This window comes from Artemia sp. Qi Xiang Cuo, chromosome 16 (genome assembly GCF_049724085.1).
Source record: "Artemia sp. Qi Xiang Cuo chromosome 16, ASM4972408v1, whole genome shotgun sequence".
NCBI lineage: Eukaryota > Metazoa > Arthropoda > Branchiopoda > Anostraca > Artemiidae > Artemia > Artemia sp. Qi Xiang Cuo.
In genome coordinates, this window is record NC_142809.1 from 8648619 (window position 1) to 8666311 (window position 17693).

General features: G+C 35.2%; 1 protein-coding gene across 1 annotated transcript; it reads right to left on the reverse strand.

The window, feature by feature from the left end:
• Nucleotides 1-13233: 13233 nt before the first annotated feature.
• On the reverse strand, nucleotides 13234-14687 carry LOC148942538 (uncharacterized). The gene is made up of 2 exons (XM_089102298.1): nucleotides 14514-14687; nucleotides 13234-13437 (listed from the first exon to the last, which is right to left on the reverse strand). Exons 1-2 carry the CDS (start codon nucleotides 14685-14687, stop codon nucleotides 13234-13236), a joined length of 378 nt encoding a protein of 125 aa, XP_088958424.1.
• Between the last annotated feature and the right edge of the window lie 3006 nt (nucleotides 14688-17693).

The window sequence follows — 17693 nt, forward strand, 5'->3', positions numbered from 1 at the left end:
TTCTTAAGCCTCATCTTTTTGTTTGTTTCTAGAATTAATTTATCATTAATTTTACCCATTTTTACAAAATTCGTTTATTTACTATTTTATTATTATTTTATATCAATTCAATTTTCGAATCGCTTTATGGCATTGGCCGAATAAAATTGATTTGTAAGCGTAAAACAGAATTTCTGTTTATGAAAAGCATTTTAGGATTAGAATGGTTATGGAAGTAAAGCTAGGACTTCCAAGCTTTATTCTGGTTGTGATATGCCTTTATGACTCGTTGAGATATACCTTTAAAGCTTAGCTAATAATTACTATACGACCTAATTTTGCATTATATTTTTCGAGTAAGCAACATATAAATAAGTAAGCAAGCAGCACATAATTACACTGTTAACCTATTTTTTTTTTGTAGCCTAAAATTATTAGAATCTGCACTAAGACAAAATAATTTATATATATGAGATTAACTTCTTCCACAGTTGCATATTCCTATTATTAATAACTAATAGGTGGTTTAGAGTTTAGATCTTTCTCTTAATTTTCTTGATATTATTTTTGCAGGCGTCTCTTTTTCATTGGTGTGTTTTCCTACGTTTCAGAAATAATTTACTACCAATGGGATTTGTATTCTTCAGATTAAGGCTCGAATAAAAATTGTTTTTAATATTGAATTTCTGCTAAAGGATGATGTATGCCTTCATATTTGACACTTTTGGGATTTTTTTCAAGGTTATAGCAAATTTTAAAGGCTCTGCAGTTACCAAGGAATAAAAGGCCCATTTGAGTGGATCCCACTGAATATAAATACTTGATATTGAGGTTCTTTTGTAGGTACCCTTTTAATAATTGTAAAGAGCGAATCTGTTTCACGCTGCTTTTTCTATATTTTGTTTTGACTTTCCCTCTAGCCGGACGATACTTGGGGGTATTCGCGAGTGCTAATCCATACTTATAAGTGTGGGGTGCATACCCTTTAAGGTTGTAGGTTAAATCCCATTCTTTCGCATATATCTGATTTCTTTTTTCATCGACCACCAACACAGCTGCCGAATATATAATGTTTTCCTTCGCATTCGCTATTGTGATAAATTCAGTATCTATTATCGCCTTACGGATAGGTTTTTATTCCGTTGCCATGATCTGAAAATAATAAGTTTATCATTATGCACTTTTAAGCTTTTTTAAGCACTTTTAAGTAATTTTTGTTTTGGATAACGTCAATCTTTGTTAGGACATGGGTTGATTTTTTCATAAGAAATCCGAGGAGACCGCCAAAACCCAACAAATTAAACGCTGCCTGAGGGCTTTGAGTTCCTCCCCAGGCTTCCCACAAAACGTGGTCCAACACCACTTGTCGTCGTCAGTCGACCACGAGCTTTCGACCTCAGACCTTTCTCGTTAGCCAATTATATCTTGAATTAAACTATATTGCTTTACGGTTGATAGTACTGCTTTGGGGGTACAATTTGGGAGTGCAATATGGGAGAGAAATATAAGACATTGTTATTTTTATGAAAACTCTTAGCCCGACCTTTGGGTTGTTCCTTATAGTTAACAGTGCCTCTACAATTTTTGATTTAATTTCTTCCTGGAGTCGGGAGATTTGGGAGCCAGTCTAGCGGCTCGAAGTGTGGCATGGGAAACTTCAATATTATTACCCACCATACTCCAAACCATCAGGCAACGCTCCGGCTTCTTTCAGTTGGACTGGATACATCGTACTGGAATGGTACGGGTAGACTTTTATATTAAAGAGAATTATTCGAATTAATTATATGCAATGTGATTTTTTAATTAGAATTTGTTTTCAGGAACTGATATATGTTGAACAGACGGTATCAGACGAATTTGATTCTTGCGAAGCCTTGATATATGTTGAACAAAATTTTTCTACTGTATTTTTATAATTATATGATTTTTACTCGTAAACTAAAAGTTTTTAAATTGTTATTCCTTTATGACGCCTATCCATTAAAAATCTTTAATCCTATACTGATTAAGTGTAATTCCATCTATCAGGTTTTTTAACCGTTCTACCTGACTGTGTCGTTACTTTTTCTTCTGATTTCTTGCGGTTTTTTCTTTTTCGGTTTTGCTAGCGATATAAGATCAAATTTTTTGTATTGTTTTTCAAAAATGCTTGCCCTTTTAATTTTGTTTCTTTCGTGTGCGCGGCTGCTGAAGTCGGTTTTGATTTCCCTATTTCTTTAACTACTATATGGTCTGATTCACCGCCAAACTGTTCGGAACTGGTTTCCGATGATTCCGCATTAGAACTTTTAGAGGTGGAACTTTGCTTTTTTAAGGTATCACCTCCCTTTCCTTCGTAAATTTCTACTCCTCTGGAAGTAGAAGGTTTATTTTATAAGTTCTTGCTTTGAATTTTCAAGTTGGAAGATTTGACTGACTCTTTACAACTTTAAGTGAAATCTAAAGTTTTTGCGGGACCTCGTCACAGCTTAAATACCAGGTTTTCAGAGGGATGGGGAATTTTTTGCACTAGTTTTTCCTTACGTGTAGTCGATTGTTTGGGTTTTACCTTAGACACAGTTATATCATGATATTGTCCATGTTGGTCATTCTTGGGAATTTTATTCCTAGGCAATGTACTTTGCCTCGTTATTATGGGGAAATTAATTAAATCTATAGCTTCCCGCAGGTTTGTTTTAAATGAATCTGTGGGCGAAGTTTTCTTTACGATAACACCTGGAGTTTTTACCGTTCTGTTCAATTTCTCCTACAATGACATGGGCTTCTCAATTGGTGTTGCTGGGGAAACAATATCGTCCGGAAATTTTTTAGGAGGAAATACGGGTTGAAATTCTATCAGGAAAAAATTTGGTTTTCGAAGATATAATGGAATTTAATTTTCCTGTGCTCTCCGATAATGAACTTTTTGGACGTTGTGGTGGTTGTATTCTTACCGGTATTGGAAATTTTTTCTTGGGAACAAATAGATTTTTCATAGTTAAAAATTATTCAAAGCTCCCATCATCGTTCTCATTTTGAAAATAGTCCTTATTGAAATGAAAGGGCTTTGGCTATCCCAATCTTGAATTAGAGGGCTCGTTTTCTGCGTAGGATGAATTGGTAGAAGAGGGATATGGTACCCATTTCTCTGGACACTTTGTTCTTTTTATTCAGGTAGCATTTGCCTTGTGAATTCTTTCACTATTTGGGTTTTCCATTTTAAAAGTATAATTATTATCGTACTTTTGACAATTCTGTACGGTCCAGAATATTTGTTTGAAAGTTTTTTACCTTCCGTCTTTGCCTCATTCTTTAGGTAGACGCAATCTCTTATTTTAAATTCTATGTTCCCCTTGGCTTTGTGTCGGTTTTTTATCTCTTGGTTTATTTTACATTTTTCTAAGTCTTGCCTAGCTATTTTATAGGTTTGGCTTATCATATTTATGAATTTTTGTTTGTAATCCTCCGAGCTCTTGTAATGTTGCCGGGATTCAATAGTGTCATCATACGGAATTCTAAAATCGCGACTAAAAAATAAATAAAAAGGGTTGTCTTTGATTGTTTCTGACTAAACAGTGTTGATTATGTTAGTTAACTAAGGTAAAAATTGATCCCCAACGTTCGTGTGGTCTGTCGTGTGAATGCTTAATATATTCTAAAAAATTTTGTGCCTATTTCTTATCTCACCAGTAGCCTGTAGGTGATTTGGTAGTGTCGACGGATTCTCTTTGTTAAGAAAACTCTTGAAGTCTTTTCTTACCTTTCAAAAGTAATTGATTCTGTTATCGCTCAAAGCTTTATCGGGGGTGCCAAATTTTAAAAATAACTTCGTCAACGCCATATTTATAGCGTACTCACCTTGATTTTTTAACACTTTCGCCAAGTCGAACCCAGAAAATTTATCTATTACAGAAATAATTCAAGCTTTAGCCGTGTTTAAACTAAGCAGGTCTTCCATGGTTCAATACAACTGGAATAATACACTATCAAAGGGGAACTTTGCTACCGGTACTCTTTCCAATAGAGAGTTAGGAAAGGCTTGAGTGTTTTTAGTTAAGTTAAACGCTTCGCACTTACTTACGAATTCCTTAAGTATTTCTACTGCAGATGGTACTTAAATATGTTGCTTGAATTTTTGGAAAATTTTCGCTTTTGGTAAGTTTCCCACTATGTGTGAATGAAAATCTTGGAAAGCAGGGACTACTAAGTTTTGGGGTAATACAATTATTACTTAGGTTTATATTTAAGTCGCTTCGAAAACCGTATTTTTATTCTGGGTTTCTCATAGTAAGAATTATCTATCTCTTATCTGGGAATTTTGAATATGTCTGGCACTTTAGCTTCATTCACCAAATAATTAATAAGTGCTAAACACATTTTGTCCTTTTTTTGCTTTCTTTATATATTTCTTAAAGATAATGGGCTGTAGATATATTTGTTTTCTTTTACTGAGTCTTTATCTGTTATTCTTGTGTTTATGTTTACTCTTAGCATTGATAGCGTTAACTTTATATCTCTCACCGTCTGATGCCATATTTTCTGGGTATCTACTCAAAAAGTAAAAAGATGCATTTTTTTTACCTTTAAAAATTTTCATATTCATAATATAGGTCTTGGATTTTCCTTATACATCTAGCTAGATTGCCCGTGGGGTTTTTAAAAGTGTGTAAATCCTCGAAGCCTTTATGGCCTGGTCTTAGCAGAAATTTTCTGCCAATTAAACTAGGTCTAAATTTGTCAAAGGGATAGGTGAAAGAAAATAATTCTAATTTTATTGCGGAAAAAATAATTTCGCCTTTGGAAAAGGTTCTGCTCAAATAGCAAATAACTTTTTCTGTTTTTGTTTTGTTTTTATGTTCCCTCTAGAGGATTAAGGTTTTCTACCAGGATTATTTGCGAAGGAATAACGCAAATGCCCTTTGAACTAGCATCAGATATAACAACAAATTGTCCATATTCGAAATCAGGCAGCGACAATATTGGTCCAGAAATGAGTGCTTTTCTGAGACGGTCTAGGAAATTTTGAACTTCCTGGAACCAGGTAACATTTTGGGAGTTCCCTTTAGTTAATTCCATGAGGGGTTTTGCAATTTGGGCGTCATTGTGTAGGAATTATCCAAATTACCCAGTGAGACCTAAAATTCCTCTTAATTCTTTCATAGTTCTTTGGGGTTTGAGGTTTTCAGCAAATTTTATTTTATCTGGGTCTGGAGATATCTTTCCATGCGTTACTACTACTCCTATAAAATCCATTTTAGGTTGAAGTAAATTTACTTTTTAAGCTCGGCATTTTGAAATGCCCTGTCTGATTTTTTTAAAAACCTTAGGTAATGTTGCTAATTGTTGTTAAGAGATTTCTCCAACGCGTATGATATCATCAACAAAGTGAATGCTATTCTTTATCCTTGCTAATAAATTTAACATGGGTAAACATAGTGCACTTGAACCTGTTTTAAGTCAGAAAGGTACTCCCACGTATCTATATAAAAGACATTTCAGCATAAGAAAACGCAGCTTGACAGACATGTTTTTCGGCTATTTTAACTTTGAGGTAGCCTTGGGTAAGATCCAAAGAAGTAAAAATGTTGTTTTTGCTTGAGATAGAGTCAAGGATTTCGTCTATTCTTGGTAAAGGAAATTTATCACTAACTACTTGTTTGTTAAGGGCTCTATAATCTACAACAAGTCTAAGATCACCATTCTTTTTTGGTACCAGGACCACTGGTGCAGAATGCGGACTTATACCGGGGCGTATAGTTTCATTTTTTCTAGTTCATGAATTTTATTTTTTAACCACTGTTTGTGCTTATACGGCAAATGATATGGCTGCTTCACGACTGGATTACCAGTCATTAAAATGGAACGTTTATAAAATAATATCAGTCCGATGTCTTCTTCAGATATTTGAAATACATCTTAGACAGTCCATAGTGATTTACATAATTTTTTCTTTGCTTAAAAGTCTGCAATATGATCCTTAGCAAATTTGCTTAGTAATTGCAATTTGATGAGAAGATAATTGTTGATTTAGGTTTTAATGTCATTTACTAGGTTTCTTTTTGAATTTTCCCATTTATCTAAATCATTCTCCGAGAAAACTTGGATTTGAATTAAACACGTCCCTTTTTTTTTGTAATTCTATCACTTTCATGGTTATTAGTTACCTAAATTAAACCTTCTTCTTTACTGTAAAATATAAATTGGTCTCCGAATAGAAAACATTTGCGAATTTTATTTGATGGAATCACCAACCAAGTTTCAGATTTGCTACACACTTGTTCCACCATTGCTAATATTTTAGTTATATGTATCGTTTTGGGAGGTATCTCATCTGTGCGAGTAGCGAACTTATAAAGCTTTTCGTCGATATTAGTTTCTTATAGATTCATACTAATAGTATTATGCGTCATTTTAGTATCTGGCGGGGTCTCATTGGTCATTACTCGATTTTCCAAAAATTCGAGTATTTTTTTGATTTTGTTCGAATTGTATTGTCATGTATTTCCTATTTTTATTTTTGCCTATTCAATGAACTTATTATTTAAATTTACTTCCTTTCTGTAGTATTTCTGAGTGTGTTCGAATGAATCTATGACTGTGTCATGTCCTCCTTGCGAGACTTAATGTTCATAATATTTTAACGTTATGCCAGTAGAAATTTTATTTACTGTTACGTTCTCTTCGTAACCTCTGTTACAATTTCTTAAGGTAGAAATCCCTTCCCCTACCTTAGCCGGGTAGACAAGCCTTTCGTTTGCCACGTCTAAAAGTATTCTATTAGACCTTAAAAAATTTGCGCCGATGATGGCTTCATACGGAAAGTTATCGCATATTATAAAATTTGTCGGAAAGATTCTATTATCCCTTTTTACGTCTAGGCGAATTGAACCTTTTGCATCCAATTGATGCCCTGTCACGCTATTTAAATTGGGATTATTAAAATTTCTTTGTTGCCTAATATGCGGAGGCAACATATTAAATACGCATGAGTTTATGATGTTCGCGGTAGCACCAGAGTCAATTAAAGCCTTAAAGTAAACATTTGCCACACAAACATCATTAAATATAGGTAACTTATTATTACTATCACTACAAGACGGTACTACTATCGGTTTGGACCTATAAAACACTCTAGGCTTTCTCTGGGTCCAATTTATTCTTCTGAGGGGCCTGAAGCGTTTCCCTGTGGATTTATTTCGTACGTCGGTGTCTGCATTAGAGATTCAGACATGTGAGATTCCGTAGGCATATCTAATTGATTTACATTTGTCTGCCTTCGCAATGTATTATTACGATAGTTTGGATTTCTTGCGCCAGTGCCGGGTGTTGGCGCTGACAGCAAATGCCATTGGCTTGAAAAATTTTCATTTCCCCTCGGCAAATTTTCGGGATTTCTATACACCATTCTCGCATTATATTGGCTTTGGCGAGTATTTGGGTTTTCAAATCGGTAATTAATTTGTTTATTGGGGGCAGGGTTATACACATTTGGTTGGTACGCGTTGTAAGGTAGTGATTGGCGCAATCTTACCTGGCTATAGCCTAGTGCACCACTGGCGCTAAAATTTGTTCTGCCGAACAAATGGTTGCCATAATTTTGCGTTTTACAGACGGCGATCCTTGGTGTGCGATTGGGGACATAACGGCACTCTCTCGCAATATGCCCAGGTCGATTACAAATATAGCATCTTATTATTGTCAGGTTGTTTTCATAACTAATTTGTTTAACGGGCTGAAAACGTACTGTTTTCTGCCTAGCAGGTTCTTGCGTTCTATTTCTTTGTGGCACTGGGGAGTTATCCCTTGAAAAAAAAATTGGAGACGCTTGATCGCCCTTGAAGGTCAGGTTTGTTTTTGATTTGCCTAGGCTATTTATTTTCGTTTTACTGTGATTTGCCACTATCATGTCGACTTTGGTCAATCGCCCTACCTCCTGAAATGCAAGCTCTAACGTCTGAATATTTTTGGATATTACCATTCTATATAGTTTTGGGGGTAGCCCTTGCAAAAAGGTATGTAGTATGACTTTTTCATACAGTTCTCCTGAAATTTTTCCGTATTTTGCTTCTACTGAAATCCATATATTATCAAAATATTCTGCTAAGTGTTTTAAATGGTCAAAGCATACTATTCTGTGTTTTAATTTATTTGTGGAACTGGTTTCGATAAATCTATCTTTAAATGCCGTTAAGAATTTGTCCACCGTATTTATTGGCAAGCTGGTGTCATCACCTATAGTATATTCAATTTGCTTTAGGAAGGTTAAGGCCTGCCCTTTTAATCTTAATAGGAGCATGCCGATTAACGTTTCTAGCTCTGTTTTTGTTAATTCTACAAATTGGGCCAATTGGATATTAAATTCGTCGATATCTGTTTGTCCATCGTATTGTGGAATAGACTTTGCTATTTCCACACTTTTCGTGACCCACTTTTGCGCCATTAGTAGTTCGCTTAATTCTTCTGACATTTTTTTTGCGTTTGAATTAACTCAAAATAAATTTATTATTTCGCTTAACCTATTTTGGAGGAGGCTATTATCTCCTATGAGATATTTTAAAGGGTGTTTCCTATTATAGCTTAGCGATTATAGGCCTAATCACTTTTTTTTATATGTCTGTATCTCTCCAATGATTAAATTTAAATTACAAAGTTTATAGACATAACTAGTTCGCATGCCTTCCTCCAAATTTCCAACCGCGCCATATGTAGCGATAAAAAAGAAGGGGACTGTGGCAATTGTGGTAATAAAGATTGACCGCGTCAATATAATATTATGCTTTAAAGCTGTGAACTTACACCTTATAAGTTCTCCTATAGCGCCACTTATAGCGCTAAAGACTGTGCCATATGTACTATTATTGTTTTAAAACTGTGGCGATTAAGATGCCCCAAATGTGGCAATGAAGTTTGGGGCCACAAATGTAATATTATGATTTAAAGCGGTGTACCGATTGCGCCACTCGCTGAAAGCGAGAAAACAAAATACGTAGCTATAGTAGGTTAGAAATTCTCCAACTATCAATTTGGGAGCGTAACCTCGCTTCCTCGGGTTATCTTCTTGTCAATTACCTCTAATGTTATGTAGAAATCAGATCCCTGGGAGCGTCACCGATGGAGACATACGAACTAGTTGCCTGCTTTGCGATTAGATACAGACATAGAGATAAAACAAACACAAATAGAAACGCAATAGTTTAATTGAGACTTACATTTAGGTGTACAACAATGCTTTACTTCAACTGACGACAATAGTGGCTGAGATAATAATAATGACCAACTCTCTACAATGACCAAATCTCTATAATGATAATTCTGACAAAACGAATGTCCAATAATAGTTTGAATTGCAATGCCTGAATGCCAATCATAATAATTCTGATCTACGAATGCTCTCATCGAAATGCCTCCATAATAATAATAATGATAATCACTGAATTGCAATGCCTGAATGCCAATAATAATAATGACCATAATAATGACGCGAAAAACACTTTTCTTCACTATATATCCTAAGTACTGATCATGTGCTGTGAGAACTATTTCACAATTGGCTCAAGTCCTGTGGAGGGGACTGTTACCTTTTAATTATGTTTAGCAACTCACTTCATTATGATAACTCTCTACCCAATAATTTGTTTTAAATATTTCGATGATTTAATCATTGACACTGCTCTTATAACTTAAACTTCCTGAGAAACTTTGTATCTAGTAATTTTTTTATTACCAAATATGTTAGCGAAATTCAAAACCGAATAGCGTCGTTGTTTGGCTGAGGCCAAAACGCAGTTTCTCTTTTTGCTGATTAAGAATTTAGACTCTTGGAAAGGGGATTTGAACTTAATTAGGGGAAGTTTAATTTATGTCGGAATTATCTGTTAGAAAGAAAGAATTTTATTTTTTTGTATTTTAAATATATCACATATTACTCATGGTGCAGTGGTAAGGTGATTTTACTGGTATATGGGTGATGTAGTGGTAGATGCCTTTTATTCTCCCTTTATGGGGGAGGTAAACTATGGCCCTAAGGTAATTAAACTTTGGTAGCGTGCCTTAGGCTATGACCAGACTAATGAGGCGTACCAGCTGGGTATGTTCGAGGACCTAGAGGTAAATTGTAGAGAGGTTGGCTATAACACAATACTTTTATTCAATTAACATATAATAATACCAGATATATATTTTCTACTGGGACTGGCTGTCCCAAGTAGACCACAAGTCTCGGAAAACTACAATAATATATAATAGGATACTTAGACACTTACAATGATCCGACAAAATTCCAAGGTATTTCTAAAACAACGGACCAGAGGTCAGTCCGGCATAAAGTTAGTATCAGTCTACCCCTTCACATAAAATGTATCTTTTATACATTTTTATCAACCACACTTTCCTTTACCCAACCGACGCAATAGCTAGGAAGTGGTGATTTCTCAATTTCCCGTTAAGCAGAAACTTGGCAGGATATATTCCTTATCTTAATAAAAGTGGTATTTCTAAACTTTGTATTTGCGTCTTAATATATTTTTACTAAATTTCAAATTGACTAAATTAGAAAGCTTTACCACAATGATATCCAAAACCGTCCCTGTGGTACTACAATTACCTTTATTCATCAGGGGTCAGATTAAAATTCCTGACACAGAAACAACAGAGGAAAGAATTTTACTTTATTGTACTAGCAGTAGAAACTCGATTATTTGGTGGGCGGCGTTTTTCCCCCCCCCCCTGAAAAATACCCCCCCAAGGAAAGTCTCCCCTCGGAAAATAACACCCCTTTGCGGCTGGTTGGTCTCTAATCCCTTTGCACTTTAAAAAAAGGACTAGAACTCTCAATTTCCGATCTAATGACCACACTCCGAAGTTTCTACGATCATGAGGGGGGAGGGGCTGTCCCCTCCTATACAAATACGTTCTGCTCATTTTGAGGTTTAATGTTGCTCTCTACTTTCATAATTACAGCGTAGACCAGAATTATTCCCAGAAATCATAAGGGAGTAGATATCAATTTAACAGTTTTGATGCGTTTTTTTTAAGTTTTTTAAACGTCTCGCCTCCCAAAAAACCTTTGCTGGAAAATACCCTTTTGCTGGTTTTTTGATGGAAAAATTTTCCACGGAGGAGGGGATTACCGGCATGACTATAAAAACCATCAAAAATTAAAGTTTTTATTGCAAATTGAAGTGTGCTAAAAATAATTCCCCCGAGTTCATCTGCAAGAAATTTTTTCGGTGGAATTTTCGGCTAAAATGGAATTTTTTGGGGAAAATATCCCCGGTGAGGGAGGGAGAGGACATTTTGCGTGAAAAAAACTTTCCATGGAGGATTTTTTTGTAGGAGAAAGGAATTTTTTAGGAGGGGGAGCCGGATCTCTAGGTAATATTTAAAAACAATCAGAAATTAAATTTAGAAAAAACAGTGTTTCAACTGAAAGTAAGGAGCAACATCAACATCATCAGCTATTTGAACGAACAGAAATTATTACGTATATGAAAAGGGTTTGCCCCTCCTCAAGACCTTTTTCTTTACGTTAAAGTTTTGAATTTTTGTCCCAATTCTTTAAGAACGATTCCTGGAAAACAATGGCCGTTTATTCGAATGATAAGCTTTTTTTCAATTTTATACAAAACTTTGCCACCAACCGTAAAAAACTCGTAGAATTTGACAACGCTTTCGTCCGTAAAAACTTAAACAATAAGAACTTGTTAGTTCCCAAAGCCTTTCTATTAAACTATCCTTTCAAAGGCAAGCTAAACCTTCTTAAACTGTTTGGTACCATATGTTTTTAGCTTAATTTTGATGATTTTTGCCTATATTTTTCTCTTCTTTTTTTTAATTTGGCACCCGCTACTGCCAAAAATTGCAGAAGTTCATATGAAAGTCATTTCAACTAAAATGGATTTGTGGTTTTAAGTTTTAAGATACTTAGGGTATGTACATTCCTCTTTTTCCCTTTCCTTAGCACTTCTCACCGAAACTAAAAAAAACTCACCTAAAATTCTTAAATTTGAAAACCTTATTTTCTATGGGGGGGGGTATTTTCCGGGGGTTAAACGTCAAGAACCGATTATTCAGTCCATTTGGAAATAAGGATGGCCGGGTAAACAAGAACTGATCGCTTTGGACAAGTGCGTGACACAGCAAGGATGGGCGGTTTAAGTTAGGTGCTTTTTTTCTACCCTTAATTGGTACACTTCAAAGATGTTCTCCTCAACACCAGTTTTTTTCTAGGAGTGAACCTTTTCGTTTCCTGTTGTTTAACTCGATTTCCTTTGTCAATGAAACACAAGTCACACAGGAAATAACTGTGAAAGCTAGTCGAGTAATCGAGTTACTATTGCATTTATGCAAGGAGGGGCATAAAATACGATCAAATAACACACCAATTATTTTGTTATTATTTCGGTTTTTTCAACATTTTATATGTTCATATGACATTTTAAACAAATTAAGAAACACTAACAAAAACACTATAATGTTGATTGTGCAGACACTTGCTTTGCCATGGTACAGATCCGCTGGTGTTAAAGAATTCGCAGAAGTCATCCTTTCTTTTTTTTTTTTTTTTTTTTTTTTTTTTTTTTGCCTAAATTGTAAAGTTGACTTTTGTTTTTTGAAGTTGTGACATCAGTTTAGTGTCTTGTCTCCATAATCCAGGTTCCACAGCACCTGTCCAGACTTCTTCAACATCAACGTCTTGATTGTGTAAATAGTGGGGCCTAGTTCTCCTGCTCAAGTAATTGTGCAGATGACAGCATCCCAAAACAATTTTTCTTGCTTTGTTTGGCTCAAATTTAATTTCTCTTTGAAATATTTTGAATCGTTTTTTTTTCAGAATTCCGAGACATTTTCAACTACTCTCCTTGCACGATACAATCTATAGTTGAAAATTGTTTTCTCGTCTGTCAAAATAGCTCTATTATAAGGCTTCATCAAATTTGGGAGCAGTTGAAAAGCTTCATCGCCAACAAACACGCACGGAAAATTTTATATCCGTACCTGGTAACTCACGCGGATTAGGTATGTTAAGTTGGTTCTCAGACAACTTGGGCCCAAACAACGTGTTCTTCATGACTCCACCATCTAAAACTCGGCCATTGGCTCCGATGTCTACAGGGGTGAATCTCCAGTATTTTTATTTGGGGGGGGGGGGCAAGAGGAGTCCATATCTGGATATTCAAATGGCATGGGATGCATAATATTTTTTTTCTCCACATTATTGGGGGGCAGATGCTCCCCTTGCCACCCCTAAACGACGTCCCTGCACGTCTACTATCATAAATTGATAATTTGCGTCAACAACAGCAATAAGCACGATACTGAAAGAGCCCTTATAAAGTTATAATAATAAAAGCCGGAGTTGGCAGGCTTTTGGATTGACACATGCTTGCCATCGACGCTTCCAATGCAAGTTTGAAAATTCCATTGGTCTTCAAATTCCTTTGAAATCTGTTTCCATCCCTCTTTAGATTTTGGAACCTAAAAAGAACAAAGAAAAATCAATAAATCTTACTCATCGTTACATAAAAAAAAGATATAAATGTACAAATTGACGTAATTAAATATTGTTAAGCATAGTATTCAAATTTGTTGTTTAGTCATTTCTTATTTATTGTACCAACCGTTTCCCGATGAAGACTCGCAAGGTGAAGTGTCTCCTTCAAGAAGTGCTGAACCAACTGATCCCAAACTGCCCCTCCCTCCAAAGAAAAAAAAAGGTCTGCCAGTTTCCACTGACCAACTTGTGAAGTTAGCTACGGAATACTTCAAGCAACCTTAGACAGAAGAGAATATTCTAGCTCAAAGTTGGGCTATAAAAATCAAGAAGTTACGCCCAGACCAAAACGATTTGCTGAAAATATAATTAGCGATACGCTTTTTGAAGCGGGGTTTGTGCAATCTGCAATCGGTGCAAACGAGAGAAGGAGTGCGGTTTGAAGCGTATCAACGTTGGTCACCCTTGTGATCGACTTTGCCTCACTGAAATTATCCAGGTTATAATTGGCAATAGCATCACCACCATCCTCCCAACTTCCTCATGACTTCCCCTTCTCTTCTAGCTGACCGTCCATCCACCTTAGCTTCACAGCCCACACAACTTGAAAACGTAGAAAATACTGCTGAGTTCGCTTCGAAATGTACCTCTATGTGAGACGAGTCATACAAATTTGAAAAAGTTTTGCAACGATTTTTCATATTTGTCATGTTTTTGTGATAGCTTTGTTTATTTGAATTTTTAATTACTTTCTTATTAAATTTATCACTTCAAGTTTTAAAATTTACTTTTGTCATGTTTTTATAAAAAGATGTTATCTCTTTGCCCAAGAACCAAGCATACATTGTAATTATGTTTTGGTACTTGTCGATTATTTAGAACACACTCAGGAATTTTGATCTGCAAGATCTGACAAAAGCGGTCTTTATTTGAGAGACAATTAGCTTAGGATTAACCTAACTTTACTTCTGGGGTGTGTTCTGAATAATGGACAAGTACCAATTTCTTATTCAATTTGTGTTAAAAATGAAAAAGAAATAAAGAGAAGAGTGATAAATACCTGAATATTATCTTTCAACGCCTCGATAATTGCGGAGCATGTTTCCATTATGATGAGCTCCAGAGTCTGGAGAGCAATGGCGCAGATAAATTTTAGGTCTTCCAAATCCATGCCCGAAGCTAGGTACCTCAATGTGATGGAAAGTCTCTGAGTCGCAGGAATTGCTTTTCGCATATCTGCATCTTTCTTCTCTATATTGTGCCGTACCAACTTGGGCAAATATCACAACTATCTTGGTCCATTCTGATATAGTTCCTGTAGTCCTCTGGCTCTGTATCGCGCAGAACGTTCAGTAAATGATCATGAGTGAAGTGATTTCTCATCTTGTACCACTCCTTGGACCAACGACGTTTCCTTTTTTTCCCATTTTAGCGCAACCAAAGTACATGCTAGAATAGCCAAATCAGTATCATTCTGCATTTTACACACGATAGAAATTCACTACCCGACTCTGAACTAAAACTAAAAATCTGGCCGTGAGATTAGCTTTAGTCAAGATTGAAGGGTTGATTTTCGAGTCGATTGAAGGTTGATTGAAGCAAGCCTTAATAGATTTACAGAGGCTTATGATAAAAAATATTTACCCTCTAGGGTGTCCTTTTGCATTACGCTATAAAACGTAAATTTTAAAGGAAAAAAGGACAAATATATTTTAGGTTATTTTATTGTTATTAAAAAGTATTTGTCTGTCCAAAAAAGTCTATGATACACACAATGTCGATGATTTTTTTTTTTTTTTTTTTTTTTGAGTAGGAAAAAGAAGCCAAACCTGACAGGCTCTTGCATCAATATTATTAAAAAGGCTCTTCATAACTAATCTATATTCTTCAGTCGCGATAAGAGCTAGGCAGACGAGCATTATTTGGGTATAGCCAGCACGGTTCTAGGCGTTTACCCCCCCCCCCGGCGATTGCCACCTGGAAAATACCCCCGCGGAAAATTACCCCTTGGAAAATACCCCCCCCCTGAAAATCCCCATCGGAAAATAGCCCCCCTCGTGAAAAATACCCTCCCTGGAAAATACCCCCCCCCCCGCGAAAAATACATCTCTGCAGAAACTACCCCCCGAAAAATACCCCCCCCCCCGGTAAACACCCCCCGGTAAATACCCCACCCCCGGTAAATACCCCACCCCCCGGAAAATACCCCCCCCGTGGAAAATAAGGCTTTCCAAATTTGGGAATTTTATTTGAGTTTATTTGTTTTTTTTTATTTCCGTAGGGGGAAGAATTATGCACCGCTCACTCAAGTCTACGCTGTGTAAAATTTGAGAACACCGGTTTTCTGTTAGTTTCTTCTTTACTTTAGAAATAAATTTGGGCTATAGATTTGCACATTAGGGGGGGGGGGTAAAGTATAGCGGGACAGAATGTATGGAAAATATATAATTTGAACTATATATTTGCACATAAAAGGGGAGGGGGTAAAGTATTTGGATAGTTTGAAGCTAGAAAACAATTCTTTCTAGGCATATGGCTACTAAAAACTTACAGAAGAAATTTTGTTAGCTAAAAAAAAAAAATGCCAGTCTAAAGTAAATGTAATGATTCATTTAAGTGTTTTTTCCAAGTGTTAATTTTTATTTTCAACGACCGTTTTTCCAAACATTAAATAATATTATTAGGTTAATTTAGTGTTTCACTTAAGTGTTTTGTAATGATCGCTGATCAAAGTTTATGTTATTTTACTGCGTTCCTGGCCGTATATTTGGCTTTAAAATACACTTATCTATCAATCTATCTAATATGCAGAATACTTGTACCAAATACACTTTGCGTGCAGACCCGCTGTACTTTACCCCCCCCCCCCACCCCCTAATGTGCAAATCTATAGCCCAAATTTATTTCTAAAGTAACGAAGAAACTAACGAAAAAACCGGTGTGTTCTCGAATTTTACAAAGTGTAAACTTGAGTGAGTGGCGCAAAATACATAAGTGCTAAAATTCCTTCCCCCAGCTGAAATTTAAAAAATAAAACAAATAAAATTCTCAAATTAGGAAAGCCTTATTTTCCACGGGGGTGGGGGTATTTTCCGGGGGAAGGGGTATTTTCCGGGGAGATATTTTCCGGGGTGTATTTTCCACGGGATATATTTTCCGGATGGGGGTATTTTCCGGGTGTATTTTCCACGAGGGGTATTTTCCGTGGGGGGGGGTATTTTCTGGGGGGGTATTTTCTGGTGGGTGGGCAATCGCCAAGGGGGGAGGGGTAAACGCCGGCCACCAGGTCAGAGAAACAGATCGTGATGGCAACCCTGTTTGGAAGTTTCCAAAATTTCGCAATTCTTCTGTAAAAAAAACTAACCAAGTCGTACTAAAAAAATTACTCTTTGTTTAAATTAGATTTTATTGAAAAAAATGAAATATATTTTATGAACTTCAAAACTGCTTATAAAATAATTAAAAAATTCAAAATTGTTACACAAAAACAAAAGTTAATATAGTCTTAGGCATCGCGTTATAGAACAATGATAATAAATTAATCTATTGGTTCGGTAATAAGTGAAAAAATTTTACATATGCTTAACAATTTTTGAAAGCTGAGTAATCTTGTTTGTGGTTAATTCCCCTATCAATACTCAGCAGTGTTGCCACCGCTGGTGATCTATCACCAGATCTGGTGATTTTATTTTTTAATCTGGTGATTTTTTTACAAAATTGGTTGACATTCCATGCATGATTTGTTTATGCATGATCTGTCTTACCGAAGTGAAATAATCAGTGACTTTTATATTTTATGTCTTGTTTTTATTCGTTATTTCTAAAGAGTGGCGTTATTTTGGGCTTCTGTGTATCCTTTTAGCATGGCAATCGGCTTCTCCATAGTTACAAATTTTAATTTATAAATATATACATGTGTGATAAAAACGGATTGACTTATAAAAACGGATTATTATTATATATATATATATATATATATATATATATATATATATATATATATATATATATATATATATATATATATATATATATATATATATATATATATATATATATATATATATATATATATATATATATATATATATATATATATATATTTATGTATATATATATATATATATATATATATATATATATATATATATATATATATATATATATATATATATATATATATATATATATATATATATATATATATATATATATATATATCGGCTTCCCCGTAGTTACA

Bases quoted from the DNA above. Each gene is read 5' to 3' on its own strand.
- LOC148942538 (XM_089102298.1), bottom strand. From the start codon at position 14,687: ATGCGAAAAGCAATTCCTGCGACTCAGAGACTTTCCATCACATTGAGG. The intron at 13,438-14,513 runs GTATTTATCACT...TGTTCTTTTTAG, and splicing joins CGTTGAAAGATAATATTCAG to GTTCCAAAATCTAAAGAGGG.